We start from the raw sequence: 18,981 nt of genomic DNA on the forward strand, positions 1-18,981 counted from the left end.
CTACCACAAAGCCTGGAGCACAGTAAGTACTAGGCAAGTTAATCTTAACTAAAATAAAAATTAACCACTCACATCTCGAGCTGTCTTTGTGGCAGGCATTGACAGAGATCTCTTACATGCATTAGCTCCACAAATGCTAGTAGCAACCCGATGAGCTATAAACTAATATTTCCACTTTTCAGAGGAGGAAACTGGGGCTTCACAATTCTGCACTGTCACATAGCTTGTGAAAGGCACAACGAGGATTGGAATCCGGGTTCTGTCTGGCTCTGGAATGTCTGCATGACAGCTACTCAGGCTGTCCTGAGTCTCAGAGTCTGGGCACTTGGGGATTAAATCAATGTGTGTCCTACGCAAGCCCACCTTGGGCTGCCAGAGGTTGCAGCCTCATTTGGAGGCAGAATGGCATGGTGGTTGGGAGCATGGGGTGTGAAGTGATATCTAGGCACACTGAGATCCTGACTCTCCTACATCCTCTCTATTTGGCTTTGGGAGGGTGATTCCATCACAGTGGAGGCTCAGTTTCCTCGTCTGTGAAATTGGTGTAGAGTACAGCCAATACCTTCAGGTTGTTGGGAGGACTGAATGAACACATGTATGGGAGAGCTTAACGCATTGGCTGGGGTCCTGCCTCCAGGCCTTTGTACCTGCTGTTCCCTCCTCCTGGAACATCCTTCCCCAGACACCCAATCTCTCACTCCCTCACTCCTTCGATCTTATCTCAAATATCAACTTCTCAGCACGGCCTTTCCTTACCACTCTGTTAAAAGTGGTAGGATCCCATCCCCAGAACCCTTTATCTGCCTTTCCTGCCTTACTTGTCTTCAGCTCCTTTAACTATTCCTAACACACAAGATGTTCACGCATCTATTTTTTGTTAGCTATCTCCCTCCACACTAGATGATAAGCTCCAGGAGAACAAATATTATTGCCTGTGTTAGTCACTGCTGTGTCCGCCATCCCTAGAATAGAACCTGGTGTATTGTAGATGCTCAAGAAGTATTGGTCAAAGGGTGCATGAATGAATGAATGTATGAATGAATGATTCAGCCAAGACCTCCCCCGACTCCTCTCCCACCACTGCTGTCTTTGCAAACAGAATTGGACCTGATTCCCCAACAGATCCCTCCACCTACCTTCACATGTCCCTCTAGGACCGAGGAATCTCGCGTTTCCACTTCTAGAAACAAATCCTGGGTTGCAGACACAATAGTAGCTTCCAGGGCTGTTGTGGCAAGTCGCACGCTCTGGGCAGGCTCTGGGATCCACACATTCATCCACATCTAGAGAGTGGAAGAGAAAACCCAGGTCAAGGCAGAGGAGGAAATTAAGACAGGAGCCTGCAAGTGGAGATTCGCTCTACATGTTCTTAGCTCGTGGCACACAGCACTGAGGCTCCCCAATACCCACATTCTCCCCTTCTCCCTAACCTCCCTTGCAGGTAGGTGTGGTGGTTAGAATAAATTCTGGCCAGTGGTATGTAAGCAAAAGGATGACAATAATGTCAAACATAATGATCATAGCTTGCAGAAAGGCTGTAGTCCTTCTTTTTTAGCATAGACAAAAAAGTACACTGTTTATTCCTTTGTTTTTGTTCATTTGTTTGTGTCATGCATCCATCCATCCATCCACCCACCCATCCATCCATCCATCCATCCATCCATTCATCCATCCATCCATCCATCCACCCACCCAACCATCCATCCATCTATCCAAGCAGCTGTCCATCTATCTATACATCCAGCTTTCCATCTTTTCATCCATCTTTCTATCCATCTATTCATCCATCTATTCATCCATCCATCCATCCACCCACCCATCCATCCATCTATCCAAGCAGCTATCCATCTATCTATGCATCCAGCTTTCCATCTATTCATCCATCCAAAAGATATCTGCCACGAGTGTGAACTTCAATGGCCACATATATACCCCTATATCCACACCTCAGGATGCAGGTTATGCAGTATGATGTAACTTTGACACTCCTCTCTTTAAATGTGGAGTTTGTTTCCTACCGCTGAATCCAGCTGGCCCTATGACTTCCATTGGCCAATTGAATGCAGCAGAAGTGATGTGGCACAAGTTCCTAACTTTGACCTCTAGAGGCTTCTTTGCTTCTGTTCATGCTTTGGGCCTCCTGATTCTGCCACATGAACAAGCCCTAAACTAGCCTAATGAAGGATGGAAGACATGGATCATCCCAGATGAGCCCCAGTCATGTGCGACAGCCCAGCCCAACCACAGCTGACCACAGACACATGAAGAATGTTTGAGACCCAAAGAACTGACCAGCAGAGCCCAACCTAAACCACCAATGCATGGAATCAAGAGCTAAATAAACGTTATGTTTTTTCAGCTCTTGTCATTCAGGGTGATTTGTTACTCAGCAATAGCTAACTGCTAAAAATGGACTAGAGAAATCAGAGATGACTTCAGATATCTCTGACTCCCAGTCAAGGGGATGTGATGAGGGCTGGATCACTCCATGCCCCGCTGGATGGAGTCACCCTTCCTATAAATGAATGTGGAGAACAATAGAACCACACTAGACTCAGGAAGATGGAGCCTTGGTGTCTTGGTGAGAACATTCTCACTGCAGTGTGGAGGATAGACTAGAGGCGACAAGACTGCAGAAAGGGAGAGACCAGAGGGGACGCTGCTGCAATACGGATGAAGCCTGATCCAAGGATGGAGAAGAATGGAGAGATTCAAGACATATTTAGCGGGTAGATTCCCCGACACATGATGACTGATCTAATATGGAAGGGGAAGAGGGGTGAGGGTAACTCTCAGGTCTTAATTCAAATATCTTTTAGGAAAAAGTGCTGAGGTTTGGATCTGAGCTCTCCCTAGGACAGAGTTTCTCTACCTCAGCACTACTGAAATTTGGGACTGGATCATTTTTATTTGCGGGGAGGCTGTTCTGTGCATTGTAGAGTATTTAACAGCATCTCTGGCTTCTACCCACTAGATGACAATAGCACACACAACCCCAACACCACCAGCAGCTGCAACAATCAAAAATGTCTCTAGATGTTTCCAATGTCCCCTGAGGATAAAATCGCTGTAGGGACAGAGCCTCCCATTACTCTCAAGTACTGCCTGACCCAGTGCTTAAGTCACAGTAGCGCCTCAACAGGAGTTCAAACCCTGGTTCTTCCACTTAACAGCTATGCATCCTTGGGCAAGTCACTTCACCTCTCTGAGCCTCAATTTTCTCATTCCTAAAGTGAGGATCATGATCCCTGCCTCAAAGGACCATCAAATGAGGTGATTCTTAATTAAGTAGGTAAATAAAGAAGGGCAGGCCCTCTATGCCTTCACAGGCGGAGTTGTTAGAGAAGAGCCCATCACGACAGCTGCACCTGTAGCTTCCCAAGGAGTTGGAACACTCAGAATGCTCTGGGCAGATTCCGCTGGAGAGGCATTCATTGATGTCTGAGGAGCAGTGGAGGAGAGTGAGCAGACAAAAGATTGGGTGTCTACAGTGAGAAACACATGTACCCAACTCAGTGATAGCATTCCACCAAAGACCATGCCTGAGAGCCTGAGAGCATTACCTGTGCAGGCGAAACGACCTGGCTTTCCAGGGTTCCAGTTGTTTCCAGTAGGAGAAGAGAAACCAGGCAAACAGCTGCACTTGTACCTCCCTGGCAGGTTTTTGCAGATTGAGTTGTGACCACATTGTAGGGGATTTTGAGAACACTCATCTATATCTGGATAGAGAAAGAGTCAGAGTTACAAAGTTGCTTCATCTTGTGCCTCAGATTGTATTTTCCAAAGATGGTTGAAACAATGTTTCCCTCCCATAAGCCCTTCTTTCAGTGAGACCTTGGTACTCCATCCATCAAGTATTGGGGTCTATATTCCCTCCCCTGGAATCTGAGCATGCTTGCGACTATGGTGGAAGTGACACCAGGTCATAAAAATACCATGCTGGGTCAGAGGAATGTCACGCTGGGTCATAAAAATATAATGTACTTCGTTGTTCTCTTCAGTGGCTCATTCTTGGAAATGAGCTGCCATACTTTGAGGAAGCCAACCAGCCATGAAAATGCAGCTCACATGGGGCAGAACTAAGACATCCAGCCCACAGCCCTGGGGGAGCAGCCAGTCAACAGCCAGCACCACCTTGCCAGCCTTGTGAGTAGACCCTCTTCAAAGTGGATCCTCTAGCCTCCAGTTGAGGCTCAACTGACACTGCATGGAAGCGAGACAAGCCATCCTCCCCAAACTCAGCCCTAATAGCAGATTCATTCATGAGCAAAATAAATGATTGTTGTTTGCAACTAAGTTTGCCGGTGGTCTGTTACCCAACAATACATAGGTTCAACACCTTGCAAAGCCAATTCTAGGAATTTACTTCCTGAAGCACTCAGGGAATTGTGCAGTCATGGTACCATGGTGGGGGGGCCCTCCCCTAATTCCCTTCATCCCTGCTCTGCCAAGTCACCCCAAATAAACACTTGCTATGTACTTGTCATGCAAGCACACATTCAAGACAGGTCTCCTATAGCTCGCTCCCCATCAATTGCACCTCTCCTAGAGAGATATCTGGAGCTGCCACTGGACATCAAGATAAGATCACAGGGACGTTCATTCAGCTTTGTTTTAAGTTGTAAAACATTAGAAAGACCTAAGTGCCTGTCAATAGAAGGATGATTGGAGTTGACTAAAGATTAAAGTTCGTGTTCCTTCATTCAACAAATATCTATTTAACTCAGAATGTATCAGGTACCAGGCTGGGTGTCAAAGACATACAGTGGACAAAATCGTTGCTATAGTGTCCATCACTTTATAGATGGGGAACATTGATTTCACATCAAATGTAAACACTAGGGCCCACCAGCACTACTGAGCTGACTGAATAACCCATGAACTGTAGCTCAAAGATAAAGAAGGACATTTGGGGCTCCCTGGCAACCACAGTGATAGAAATGCATTCTCTTCTTCAGAGCTCAGCAAGCTACATCCCATAGGTCAAATCCGGCCCATCACTTGTTCGTGTAAATAAAGCTTTATTGGCACACAGCCACATCCATTCATTTTTGTATCATCTATGGCTGCTTTTGCACCACAGCTGGAGCACTGAGTAGTCAGGACAGAGATCGTAAGCCTTGCAGTCTCCAAAATATTTACTTTCTGTTCCCTTACAGAAAATTTTGCCAACGTCTGGTCTTATTCAGAGGCATAATCAGATCTTCACTATCAAGAGAATAAGGGTCTAAATATAAGGAATGCAGACAAAGAACTTAGCTCTTTCTGGGAATGATGTCAGTTTATATTATTTACGTTAATATAGCCCTTGATACTGCACATGTGCCTAGCACACTGCATACATTGTTGCATTTAATCTTCCCAACTATCCTTTGAGATACATGCTTTTATACACCCATTTTACAGATGGAAACATTGAGGTTTAGAGTGATTAAACATGCTTCCCCAACACCCCTTAACTAGAGTGTGGCAACTAAGCCACGTGTTTGAGAGACCCTCAGTAAAGTCAGAAAGACCTGGGTTTGAATCCTAGTTCAACTGCATGACCCTAAACAAATCACTTCAGCTCTCCAAGCCTCAGATTTCTCATCTGGACAATGGAGATCATCACAATGCTTACAGTCAATTTTATGTGACGATGCACATAAAGCCTTTCTCACGCAGGCTGGCACTCAATAAATGTTAAAAATTCTTATTATCTACAGGAGAGGTGACTGAAGGCACACCCCAAAAATGAAATCAGTGGTTATTTCTGGATGTTGACAGATAGTAGGATTTTTATTTTCATTTTGATCCTAGTGCTAGCCTCTAACCATTGGAAATTTTTGTGACCAGGAATAATTCTCATGATGAAAGAAAGAAAGAAAAAGAGAGAGAGAGAGAGAGAAATGAAGAATGAAAAGAAAGAAAGAGAGAAAGAGAGAGAGAGAGGGAGGGGGGAGGGAGGGAGGAAAGAAGGAAGGCAGGAAGGAAGGAAGAAAGGAAGGAAGGAAGGAAGAGAGAGAGACAGGGAGGGATGGAGGAAATCATATTTGGGGAAAAAACAAAAAGTACCCACATCCACTACCCAGCTAGCTTCTATTTGATTTTCCTACCACCTTTGAGGGGATGTGAACTCACCTTTGCATTCCACACCTGAGCCCCTGAACTCTGTCTCTCCGGTGCTGGACAGGAATCCTTGTTTGCAAGTGCAGTAGTAACTTTTTGGAGTGTCGGTGCAGGTTGCATAAGCTGGACAGACGGTGGTATCCACACACTCATTCGTTTCTGGGCAGCACAGAAGGAAGGGTTCGGGTTAGTGCACCAGAGCAGGGCTGCAAGGGAAGCCAGCGTTCGAGAGTAAAGGCGACCGTTGTGGGTTGAATTGTGTCCTCCAAAAAGATATGTTGAGGCCCTAAACCTGGTCCCTGAGAATGTGACCTTATTTGGAAATGGGGTCCTTGTAGATGCAATTAAGATGTAAGTTAATGTGGGATCATGCTGGAGAAGGATGGTCCCTTAATCTGATATAATTGGTGTCCTTATGAGAAGAGGAGAAGAGGCACAGAGACAGGCTTGGGGAGAACACCACGTGATACCAGAGGCAGAGATGGGAGTGATGCATCTACAAGTCAAGAGACACCGAGGATTGCCGGGAACACCAGAAGCTGGGAGAGAGACACAGAGCAGATTCTCTCCCAGAGCCTTCACAGAAAGCACGGCCCTGCTGACACCTTGATTTCAGACTTCTGGCCTCCAGAACTGTGAGAGAACGAATTTCTGTTGTCTTAAGCCACATAGTTTGTGATAACTTGTTACAGCAGCCCTAGGAAACTGCTCAGTCAAGGACCTTACAGACCCTAGACTTTGCCACTCAAAGTGTGGTCCGTGGGTGGGCAGCATCAGCATCGCCTGGCATTTTGATGGAAACAGAAACTCCCAGGCCCTGCCCCAGATCTACTGAATGAGAATCTGCATTTTAGCAAGATCCTCAGGTGATGTGTGTGCACAGGAAGTGTGAGAAGTACTGATCTGGACTCTTGCTTCTCCAAGTGTGGTCCACAGACCAGCAGCATCTGCCTCACCTGGGATCCCCGGGAGACCTTGGAAAATCAGATGCTGATTCAGCTGGTCTGGAGGGACCTGAGTCTCTGCATTTCTAACAAGCCTGTGACTGATGCTGATGATGCCGGTCCATGGACCACTCTGTGAGCATCAGAGCTCCAGACAGAAGAGTATGCGAGTCAAGGCTGCAGCATTTGCAGCAAGGACCACCTGGGTTAAAGCTCCCACAGGACACGCCAAAGCAGGGAAAGGTGGCTACTCCCCCACACCCATCTCCCCCTCTTCCTTTTATTAAAATGCCCACCCATTTAGGCTTCAATCTCAGCTTCTCTTGCAGCTACGTGTGGCCATGTGGCTGAGTTCCAGCCAACGGAAATGAGCAGAAGTGATATGTGCACCTTTTGGCCACGCCCTTAAAAAGAAGGAGCGTGGTCTTCACTTCTCCTTTCCCTTTCACCTGGGCTGGAATGTGGACAGAATGAGGTGATCTATCCATAACCGTGGGGATGATGCTTTGGAAAACCTCCGCACCGAGGGATGGAGAAACAACAAAATGGAAGGCACCTGGGAGCTGAGATGATCTCAGACGAGGTAGCCCTGTCACCTGGTTCCATCCACAAAGTGGAGATTTATGAGAGGGTGAAGAATAAACTTCTAAGAAATAAACATTTTAAGTTGTTGTCATTTGGTTTCTATGGAAACAGTCAAAACTACATCCTAGCCACCCCAGCCCTGGGACAAGTGGAGTTCACATCTCTGTACCTCCGTTTACTTCTTTGGCCCTCAACTCACGTCCAGTGAGTTCCCAAGCCCCATTGATTCTTCCTCCCAAATATTCGACATCTACCCACATCTCTCCATTTCCATGGCTATGCTTGGTACAGATCTTCCTCTGGATGCTGCATCCCCTACATCCCCTACAGCCCCTACACCCTCCACTGTTCCCTGCAATCATCTCTGAATGCAATCTGATCACCCACCCCCACCCCTGCCTACAACACTCCCTGTTGCACTCAGAATGAAAATGCAAGTTACTTAATATGACCTGGAAAGTCCCCAGTGACCAGACCGAACCACATCTCTCTTCACTCTCCATTTCTAGCCTCCTCACCACAGGGCCTTTACACATGCTGTTCTGTTTTCCTCTGCTTTGCCTGGCCAGCTCCTATTCATTCTCCAGTTCTTGCTTAAACGTCACTTCCTCCAAGAAGCCTTCCCTGACTCCCCCATAGCTCCCTGTGCTCCCTGTTTATGGAACTTATCAAAATTATAGTTGCTGGATTATTTGAGTGGTTAGCTTTTTAGTGATCATCTCCTCTACCACACTGTGAGTTCCAGGAGGACAAAGCCACAGGTGGGGGCAGGCTTCCAGGTGCTAGGGAAGGGACTCACTTGACACTATCATTTCTGTGTTTGGCAGAATAATGGACCCCCCAAAGATGACCATGTCCAAATCCCTGGAACCTGCAAATATGCTATGCTACATGGCACAGGGAAATTAAGGTTGCAGATGGAATTAAGACCGTTAATCAGCTGACCCTGAGATGGAGAGATTAGCCTGGGTTATCCAGGTGGGACCAACATAATCACAAGCATCTTCATAAGAGAAAGATGAAACCAGGAGAGGCAGAGTCAGAGTGAAGCGATGTGAGAAAAACTTGACCATCCCCTGTTGGTTCTGGAGATGGAAGAAGAGGGACACGAGTAAAGGGATACAGTTGGCTTCTAGAAGCCAGAAAAGGCAAGAAAACAGATTCTCCCCAAGAACTTCCAGCAAGGAATGCAGCACTGCTGACACCTGGATTTTAGCCCAGTGGGACCCATTTCAAACTTCTGACCTCCAGAACTATAAGAATACGCTTCTGTTGTTTCAAGCCACCAAGTTTTCAGTGACTTGTTACAGCAGCAATAGGAAACTAATACAACTTCCATTATATGAATGTGGAAAACTGAGGCTCAGAGAGGTTAAGTAACTTGCCCAAGGGCACACAGCTGGTGAATGGCAGCATCAGGCCAGTGAAAACCCTAAGTGCATGATTTCCATTACTTCTACATGACAAGAGGTAGGTCTGGCTGGAAATGGAGTAAATTTTCAGGCAATTTCTAAGATAATTCTACATAAAAACTTTTGTAATTGGTTGTTTCCAGTTTGTCTCCCTGACGGACTGTGAGCCTGCAGAAGAGATGTGTGATCCTCTTACTTACTACTGCATCCCAAGTGCATAGAATAGTGCCTGGTGCATAGTCGGTGCTCAATGATAAAGACCTCACTGAGAAGGTAACATTTGAGCAAAGATCTGAAGGAGGTGAGTGAGTTATGAAGCTATTTAAAGCAGAGGAAACAGCAAGTGCAAAGGCCCATTGGCAGGACCACACTTTGTGACTTTGGGGAACTACGAGGAGGCCGGTGTCATTGGAGTACAGTAGATAAAGGGAGAGTGGGAGGAGGTGACATAGCCAAATCATGCAGGATCTGCTGGACCACTGTAAAACTTCAGCATTTTATCAGAGCAAGAGGGGAGCATGGGAGAGTTTTGAGCAGAGGAAGGACAGAGCATGACTTTAACATGATCCTTCTGGCCGTTGGTTGGAAGATGCACTGTAGAGGGACAGAGGCCGGATGACCAGGGAGGAGGTGACCACACTTGTCGAGGCGAGCGATGATGGTGGACACAACCCAGGTGGGAGCTATGGAAAGCTAGGATTCTGGATTTATTTTGAAGGTAACGTTAACAGGATTTGCCAGTGGATGGGATGTGGGGCGTGAAATAAAGAGAGGGGCACAGCGAGAATGCCAGCATCAATTGGTAGGATAGGACATCATAGGAAAACTCTTTATAAAGTGCCACAGAAATGTAAGAGATAGGGCCAGCCCCGTGGCTTAGCAGTTAAGTGTGCACGCTCCACTGCTGGCGGCCCGGGTTCGGATCCCGGGCGCACACCGACGCACCACTTCTCCAGCCATGCTGAGGCCGCGTCCCACATACAGCAGCTAGAAGGATGTGCAGCTATGACATACAACTATCTACTGGGGCTTTAAGGGAAAAAAATAAATAAATAAAATCTTAAAAAAAAAAACAAAATGTAAGAGATGGATTATCATTATTAGGGTCTTGAGACCCAGGCTCTTTGCTCCCTACAGTGTGCCTTGCTTATTTCCCTTCCCTGCATGATGCCTCAGATAACATCTTGCTTCTCATTTCCAGCTTCCTCTTTGAGCTACGAAGGCAACATTTCTCTTTGCAGACTTCCGGCATGTTACCACTTGTGGTCTCTCAACTCTGAGCTTCCCATTACTCACAACTCAATTTCTCACAACTCAAATCCACCTAAAACCAGAATAGCAACCCAGTCCTGTCTGACTGGGCACTTGTCAACCTCTCCAGCTCATCTCCTATCCTGTCCCATCAGCCATGCTCACTTTCACTCAGTTCTCCAAATTCCTTCCAGTCTCAGCCCGCAGATCTTAAGACTTGCCAGCCTCCATAATTGTGAGCCAATCCTCTATAATGAATCTTTACGTATGTGTGTGTGTGTGTGTGTGTGTGTGTGTATACAGATATATAGATATCCATCCTATTAGTTCTGTTTCTCTGAATAACCCTGACAAATACAAACACCTACTATACACCAGGCACTATTCTAGGCACTGTGGATTCAGCGGCGGAACAAGACACACAAAATTCTCCACCTTCACAGAGCTGATAATCTGGAGATGTGGGGGTGAGGGATACAATGTCAAAAATAGAGAGGTCACTAAGAAGACGACACATGAGCTAAAACATAAAGAAGTTGAGGGAGGGAGCCACGTGTGATATGTAGGGCAAGAGCTTTCCAGGCAGAAGGAACTGCGTGTGCAAAGACCCTGGGGCAGGACTGTGCCTGGCATGTTGGAGGAAGAGTGAGGAGGCCCGTGTGGCTGGAGCAGAGGAAGCGAAGGGGAGAGAGGGAGGAGGGGAGGGCAGGAACGGGATAGGGGAAGATTGTGCAGGGCCTTGTGAGCCACGAGGAGGACTTGAGAGTTTACCCAGAGGGAGGTGGGAGCCCTGAAGGGCTGTGGGCCGAGGAGGGATGGGCCCTGACTCGGGGGTTCACAGGTGCCCTCTGGCCATTCTTGGAAGGGCAAGGAATGGGGAGACCAGGGCACAGGCCACCTCAACACCCCAACTGAGACACACACATGAGCTTCAAAACAATTTAACGGATGGTCATTTAACTGACCTAAGCAGAAAATGAGACTCAGAGAGACAAAGGAACTTATTAAAATACAACTAGAGCTTTCATTTCATAAGTGACTTCCGTGCACCAGGCCTCTTCCATGCATTTTCTGCAGCCCCCACAGTAATGCGTCAAGGTAGTTGACCAAGTCATCCTGGCTTTCCCAGGATTTTCCTGTTGTTAGCCCTCAAAGTCCAAAGTCCGGGGATCCGCCCCCACCCCACCCCCTATCCCAGTCTGGGGCAAGTCAGGACGGTCAGTCACCCTGCTTCAAGGTAAACGTTATGACTCCATTTTACAAATGTGGAAACGGATGCCCAAGAGAGTTCACGTAGCCTGCCCCAGGCCACACCACAAGTCAGAAGGCAAGAGGAGAGCAAAATGGAGGGGATGAGTGCAGGGAGGGAGTCCAGGGGACCCGCCATGGTCCTGGCTCTGCCCCTCACTGGCTCCCAGCTTCAGCCCAGCCGAAGCCCAGCCACTAACAACCAGATAATATGCGTTTCTCCAAGGAGGAGGAGGAGGAACAGAAAGAGGAGAGGAGGAGGGGAAGGAGGGGAAGAAGAGGAGGGGGAGGCTGAGGAGGTGGGGGAGGAGCGGAGGAGAAGGAGGAGGCAGAGGAGCAGGAGGAGAAGGAGGGGAAGGAGGGAGGAGTGGGAGGAGGGGGAGCAGGAGGGGGAAGAAAAGGGAGAAGGAGGGGAGGATGGAGAAGAGGAGGGGGAAGAGGAGGAAAAGAGGCAAGAGGAGTGGAAGGAGAGGAAGGGGAGAGGGAGGAGGGAAGAGAGGAGGAGGAGGAGGAGGGGGAGGAGGGCAGGGAGGAGGGAGGAGGAAGGGAGAGAGGAGGGGAGGGAGGAGGGGAGGGAGGAGGAGAGAAAGGGAGGACGAGTGGGAGGAGGGAGGAGCAGAAGGGGAAGAAAATGGAGAAGGAGGGGAGGAGGGAGAAGAGGAGGGGGAAGAGGAGGAAAAGAGGCAGGAGCAGTGGAAGGAGAGGAAGGGGAGAGGGAGGAGGAGGGAAGAGGGGAGGGAGGAGGCGGGGAGGAGGAGGGAGGGAGGAGGGAGGGAGGAGGGGAGGGAGGAGGCGGGGAGGAGGGGAGGGAGGAGGAGAGGGAGGAGGAGGAGGGGAGGAGGAGGGGAGGGGAGGGAGGAGGAGGGAGGGAGGAGGGGAGGGAAGAGGAGAGGGAGGAGGAGGGGAAGGAGGAGGGGGCCCAGGGAGAAGGAGGGAGGGAGAAGGAGGAGGGAGGGGAGGAGGGGAGGGAAGAGGCGGGGGAGGGGAAGGGAGGAGGAGGGAGGGAGGAGGGGAGGGAGGAGGAGGAGGGAGGAGGAGGAGGGAGGAGGGGGCTGGAGAAGGAGGGAGGGAGAAGGAGGGGAGGGAAGAGGAGGGGAGGGAGGAGGGGAGGGAGGAGGGAGGGAGGAGGCGGGGAGGAGGGGAGGGAGGAGGAGGGGAGGGAGGAGGAGGGGAGGGAGGAGGAGGGGGAGGAGGAGGGGAGGGAGGAGGAGAGGGAGGAGGAGGGGGAGTGTTAACATAATGGAGCACTTACCATGTTCCATATACCACTCTAAGCACTGCCCGTGCACACCTCATTTAATCCTCATCAAAACCCTGTGGAATTAAATCCTCTTACCCTCATTTTCAAGGAAACTGAAGTCTTGGGGAATTTATTGAAATGCCTGAGGTCCCCAAGGCAATGAGCACCAGAACCAAGATTTGAACCCAGGAAGAGTGACTCCAGAGCCCACCTCTTAGCAACTCCACATGGAGGGGAGTCCTCACAACTATGCCATTAGGTAGGGGTCGTCCCAATACCCACTAATCAGATGATGAAACCGAGAGATGGAAGTGCTTGCCCAAGGCCTGATTGCCTTCAATCTGGGGGAGTTTCTTACCAAAAGCCGTCCCTGTCAGATTCAGCAACCGACCTGCAAACAGAGGACAGAGAAGTCATTAGCTGCCTTGGAGATCTGGCCATGAGCCATCCTCTCACCCAGCCAGGCTCCATATTTCCCTGGGTGCCAAGGTCACGGTGGCAAGTTATGGAAGCAGGCGTTAGTATGTGATGAAGAAAACCCAGTCTCTTCCTGGAGATTTACCTGCATCAGCTCATGAGTTCTTCACACCCAGCCAGGTGAGACAGGTGGGACAGTAGCTACTCTTGGCACCACCCCCATCCACTGTACCAGGTTGGCACACTCATCTGACAGCTGTTTCACTGGTCCAGAAGCGATGACAGACAGATGCAGGAGTGTAACAGCACAGCCATCCCCTTGCCTCTGAGCAGGTGAACGTCTCTGGTGCAATTCACACTCTAGAGCTCCGGCGGGATGGGCTGTGGCTAAGCCTTTCCTGAAATGCCTTCTGAGTGGCTAGTTTCTCCCCCTGCCCTATCCTGCTCCCCTCACTCCTGCAAGTGTCTGCAAGTGTCTCCTGAGAGCCCTCTCTTCATGAATTACTCACACCAGAATCCTCATCTCAGGCTCTGCTTCGACGGAAACTAACCAAAAGCAGATGGTAATCCTTATTTTTGTTTCTTTTGTTTTTATCTTTTTTTTTAAGAAGGTAATAATTGCTTGTTGTAAAAAAAATTCGAACAATGCAGAAGTGTATAAAATTAAAAGTGAAAGTCTCCCCGTCCCCCATCCTCATACCCAGAGGTAACAATTGTCAAAAGCTTGAGTGAATCCTTCAAGGCTGGGTCCTATTCACAACTCAACTGTGCAAATATACTATCAAATAGAAATGAATTTATAAATTCACACAATTTTCTTAACACAAATAGGATCATGCAATCTACAATCCGCCGTGCTCTCTAATACAGTAGCTACTATTTACACTTAAATCTATTAAAATTAAATAAAATGAAACATGCCATTCCTCAGTATATCAGCCATGTTTCAGCTACTCAATAACCACATGTGACTAGTGGCTGCTGTGGATCTAGAACATTCCATCACCATGGAAAGTTCTGTTGGACAGCTCTGTTCTATTTCTACTTGCTTTTTCACTCAACAGTATGTCTTGCAAACCAAGAGGAGCAAAATTGGTCAGGCATTGAAGCTGTACAATGGGCACATGGGAGTTTGTTATACTATTTTCCCTGCCTCTGAGTGTTTAAATATTTCTATAATAGAAATTTAAGAAAATAATACATTTTGGGCAACTTTCCATGTCAGTCCATATAGACCTAACTCATGCTTTTTAACAGCTACATAGTATTCCATTGTATCCATGAGCTATAGCTGCACCAGAGATAGCTAGGTAGCCAAAGATAAAACAAAAACTCCACACTCCCCTTTCTGTGGTGTGGAATTGTCACTAGGAGGCAGCCGCCCAACCATGGACTACATTTCCCAGCTCACCTTGCATCCAGGTATGGTCATGTGACCGTGAGCAGAAGTGACATGTGTCACGGCCAGGCCTAGGTTTTTGTCAAGTGGGTGTGGCTTCTCCACTGTTTCTTTCCCCTTCTGCCACTGTCTGCAGAAGACTCTGAGACCCTAGCTTGGCTGAGCCCCAATACAGAAAGATCTGGGTCCCTGAATCATCCCGTGGAGGAAAGCCACTCACTAGCCAGAAATATCTGCATTGGACTCTTAAACAAACAAGAATTAAATTTCTTTTTATTAAGCCACTGACAGTTTTGGCTTTATTTGTTACAGTAGCTGGAGTTACTCTAACAAACACAACAATTTACCCAATCAGTCCCTGAGTGTAAACAAACATTTAGTTTATTCCAGGTTGTTACCAGGATAGTATTAACATGCCCATTCTTGAGTATATAGCGAGGTATCTGTGTATGTTATATGACTATCTCTTTGGAGTAAATTTCTGGATGAGCGGTTGCTGTGTCAAGTGTATGTCCATTTTTATAACATTTTATTAAGTGTAATATATATAGAAAAGTGCAAGTATCATAAGTGTGCAGTTCGATGAACTCTCACACAGTTAACACACCTGTGCTTATGCATTTTTAATCCTGATAGCACAGAATTTTCTCAAACGTTGAGCCTTTTGAATTCCCATTTATAAATTCCTTGTACAACCCTCTACCATACATTTCTCACACTCTCTATGTGGAGCAAATATTCTTCATTTATCCATCTAACTTGCCCACACGCTGCCAGGCTTGGACTGGGTCCCAGAGCTATGGAGACTAATACAATCTCTTTCTCACCAATCGAAGGCTTTCTGGGCTCAGGTTTATTAAAAAATTTTATTAAAGATTTTTTATTATTTAAAAAACAATAGTTTTTTTAAAATCAAGGATGACCTTTTTGGACATATATTAATGTAATTTTCTCTTTTCCACTTATAGGGATGTGACCCACCCCCCCAACCCCCGCTCAAACCCATTCTGCCAAAGGATTTCATCTCATTCAGGAAAATTTCAGATGTCTTAGCTGCAGACACACAATGACAGCCAAAGGTAATGTTCAGATTTTCATTATCAAATTGGGTTTTTGAGTTCCCAAGAAGACAATAGTCTTGAAAGCAAAGCCTTACAAGATGCATACATTTTGGGAGTCTAATGTACAAAATGGTAACTATAGTTAACAATACTGTATTATATACTTGAAAGTTGCTAAGAGTAGATCTTGAATGTTCTCACCACAAAAAAAAAATGGTAGTTATGTGAGGTGATGAAGGTGTTAGCTAATGTTATGGTGGTAACCATTGTGCAATATATAAGTGTATCAAATCAATATGTTGCATGCCTTACACTTGCACAATGTTATATCTCAATTATATGTCAATAAATGTTTTTTTCAATAGCCAGGCTTGCAGGACTGGAAGATAGAGGTTTCATTAAGCTGTGGCATAGAGAGGACTCAGGATATGATGTAAGGGAAATACCTATTATATAGGAAGAGTGAAAACTGAAGGAAGCTAAAAGAGAGCTAAGACGAAGAAGACTCACCAGGATTCCTGCTTCTCTGCCGTCTCCCCTCAAGGCTAAATGTAAGTGGAGATGGGTCACCTCAGAGACTTCCAGATAGGAGTGGGTGAATTTAGGGACATCAAGGCTAAGGGTTGACTTCTCCCAACAAAAGCTTTCTTTCTGCTGTTGCCACATCCAACGTGGTGTGGGGGCCAAGGATTAGAACCAGCAGACGGGGAGAGCTAGTAGGTGACCCAAGAAAACTCTTCTGGTTTCTGTAGCCTGGACATGGAAACCAGGAGCTACTGCATGGACCCCTTGGAGATGCTGAGCTTCTGAGAGGATTGATGGACAAGCAAGAACCAAGATGGGGCCATGCTTCATCTGTAGACAAAACACCCCACCTGGAGTCCGCACTTCACAGCTACAAGATCCCATAAGCTGCCCCTATGCCCATACCCAGACACCATCTTGGGAGGAACAAGGGTAGGGTGAGAAATTTTGAAAGATTAAGTCTTCATACTATATAAACCGGGTTTCCCAAATAAGACTAAACCAAGAAACTGAGACACTGAGAACACTGAGAAAACTAACACTGTTTTCCTCCTCTATCCAGTAGGAGCTTATATGGAAGATGAGAATACTTAATGAAACATAAAAAAAATGCATTTTTTTTCCACATTGAGTTGTAGTTTGAGTAAATTTCATGCCCATTCCCACCACGCTACCATTTATGAAGCTCTTATCACGCACACCAGGTGGTTTAGAAAGTTACCCCTTTTGACTCAAGCTTCACAACATCCCTGTGGGATAGGAACCTTGTTATCTGTACTTCATAGCTGAGGAAACTGAAGATCAGAGAGGTTATGTGACTTGCCTGAGGTCACACAGCAAGTCCAAGGCACAAAGGAAAGAGCCTGGAGTGGGAACCAGGAGACCTGGAAGTTATCCCTTGTTCTGCCACTAACTAGCTCTCAGCAAGTGACCAGCTGTCAGCCTCTGAACAAAAGAATATCCTCTCCAGAAAACATCCTCCCACCACATTGGACATATGGATTCTCTTGGACCAACTTACGCCATGCCGCTGATTCCGGTGGGGTTAATGTGACTGTTTCGCAGCTACATATAACAGAACACCCTGTGTAGAAAGAAAAGAAAAAGACCATGAACCACCAAGAAGCTCTTTGGGCTCGACCTTAAAAATTACTCCTGGCATGGCCTCAGGTTTGATGAGCTTACATGAGAGACCCAATTGAGTGAGAAACATACATGATTTCACATAACCTTCACAGCCACCATTCCTGCTTTTCTGCACTTTATTTTCGTTTTTCATTTTGGTTGTTTTGGTTTTCTTTTCAATTACAAAAATAGCTCCAGCTGGTTTTCAAAGATGTACAATAAAACATGCATTCTCAAAAGGAATGGTATCTCCCCCAAAAGGGCAAAACTTGGTTCTTTTGGGAAAGATGAAAAAAATCTTACTATTTTATGTAGAAGACACATATAGATATACATATAACACACAAATAGATGTACAGTCTATCTGTGGTATTAAAATTTCATGAGAGGGTAGGGCAATTAGTTTTTTAAAATGTCTAAAAGGCAGTGTAGTCCTCCAGCATTAAGCTCTTCCCCAAGATCATCATCATCATTATTATCGTCACCACCATCATCATCACTATTACCACCGCCACCACCACGACCATCATCTTCATCACCATCATCATCATCACCACCATCATCATCTTCATCCTCACCATCATCATCATCGCCACCACCACCACCATCGTCATCACCCTCACCATCAACATCATCAAAGTCATCATCACTACTCTTTGCTGGTTGACTTCAGGGCATAATGAGGGGTGCTAATGGCTAATACCAGTGCTGACACCCCAAAGCAACATCTCTGCATTCCTGCATTTGGAGTCCATGAGTTACCTGCTCCTTCTAATGTAGCCTTCCAGTCAACCAGTACCACAGACCCAAACTCCCAACACTCCCACTCACTATCACTAACTGAAATTCTCTTGCTGATGAATTATCTTAGAGGCAACGGGGTATCGTATTTAAGCATACCAACTCTGGTGTCAAAATATGCGGGTTTAAAAATGTGGCTTCACCAATAAATGACCATGTGACCGCAGGAAAGTTATTTAATCTCATCATACCTAAGTTTCCTCTTTCGTAAAATAAGAGAAACTGTACAACAGCAGAGGAAACCCACACTTGTCACTTAGACAAGGTCCGTAATTCTTAGATTTGAACCAATGACCCAAACTCACAAAACATGTCAAGGAAACCACAACATAGAAGATAAACAATACCAAGACAAACTGACGCCTAAAGAAGAAGCAATAAGAGGACAGACAGAAAGTCTCCATCTCATTGTTCTGATCTCAGCACAAATATAACCCCTGACAAATGTCTTCCCTGACTTCCACCTTCAACATAACCCCCAGTCACACTCTATAACAACTTCTTTCATAGCACTTATTATTACCTGAAATGCTTTTGTTTATTGTTTTGGGTAGCATAGTGTAGTGATAAAGCATACAGAGTCTGGACCAGACTGCCTGGTTTTAAACCCTGACTCCACCCCTTACCATCTAAGTGATCTTGGGCAAGATATTTAATCTCTTTTGCCTCAGTTTTCTCCTTTGTAAAATGGGGCTATTGGTGACCCAATATCAGAGAAATTCTGTGAAGGTTGAATGCATTCTATATTTGAGGAACTTAGAACGATGGTTAGTGGGTGGTTGCTATTACTGTTAGTGGCTTCTTTTCTGCCCGACCCCTCCCACTAGGATGTTAGCCCCATGAGAGTAGGAACCTCGTCTGTTTA

The 18,981-nt window shown here is 46.5% G+C and overlaps 1 protein-coding gene across 1 annotated transcript in view; it reads right to left on the minus strand.

Moving 5' to 3' along the window:
- ADGRE1 (adhesion G protein-coupled receptor E1) overlaps positions 1–18,981 on the minus strand; it is a 66,657-nt gene that overhangs the window by 47,311 nt on the left and 365 nt on the right. The window contains exons 2-6 of the mRNA XM_087425616.1: positions 17,212–17,274; positions 13,147–13,179; positions 6,121–6,267; positions 3,564–3,719; positions 1,137–1,283 (exon numbers count right to left, since the gene is read on the minus strand). Of these exons, the coding sequence (XP_087281742.1) occupies positions 1,137–1,283; positions 3,564–3,719; positions 6,121–6,267; positions 13,147–13,179; positions 17,212–17,274 (546 nt within the window). The remainder of the gene's footprint in view (positions 1–1,136; positions 1,284–3,563; positions 3,720–6,120; positions 6,268–13,146; positions 13,180–17,211; positions 17,275–18,981) is intronic.

Source organism: Ceratotherium simum, chromosome 39 (assembly GCF_057802395.1).
Source record: "Ceratotherium simum simum isolate JZ-2026a chromosome 39, ASM5780239v1, whole genome shotgun sequence".
Classification (NCBI taxonomy): Eukaryota; Metazoa; Chordata; class Mammalia; order Perissodactyla; family Rhinocerotidae; genus Ceratotherium; species Ceratotherium simum.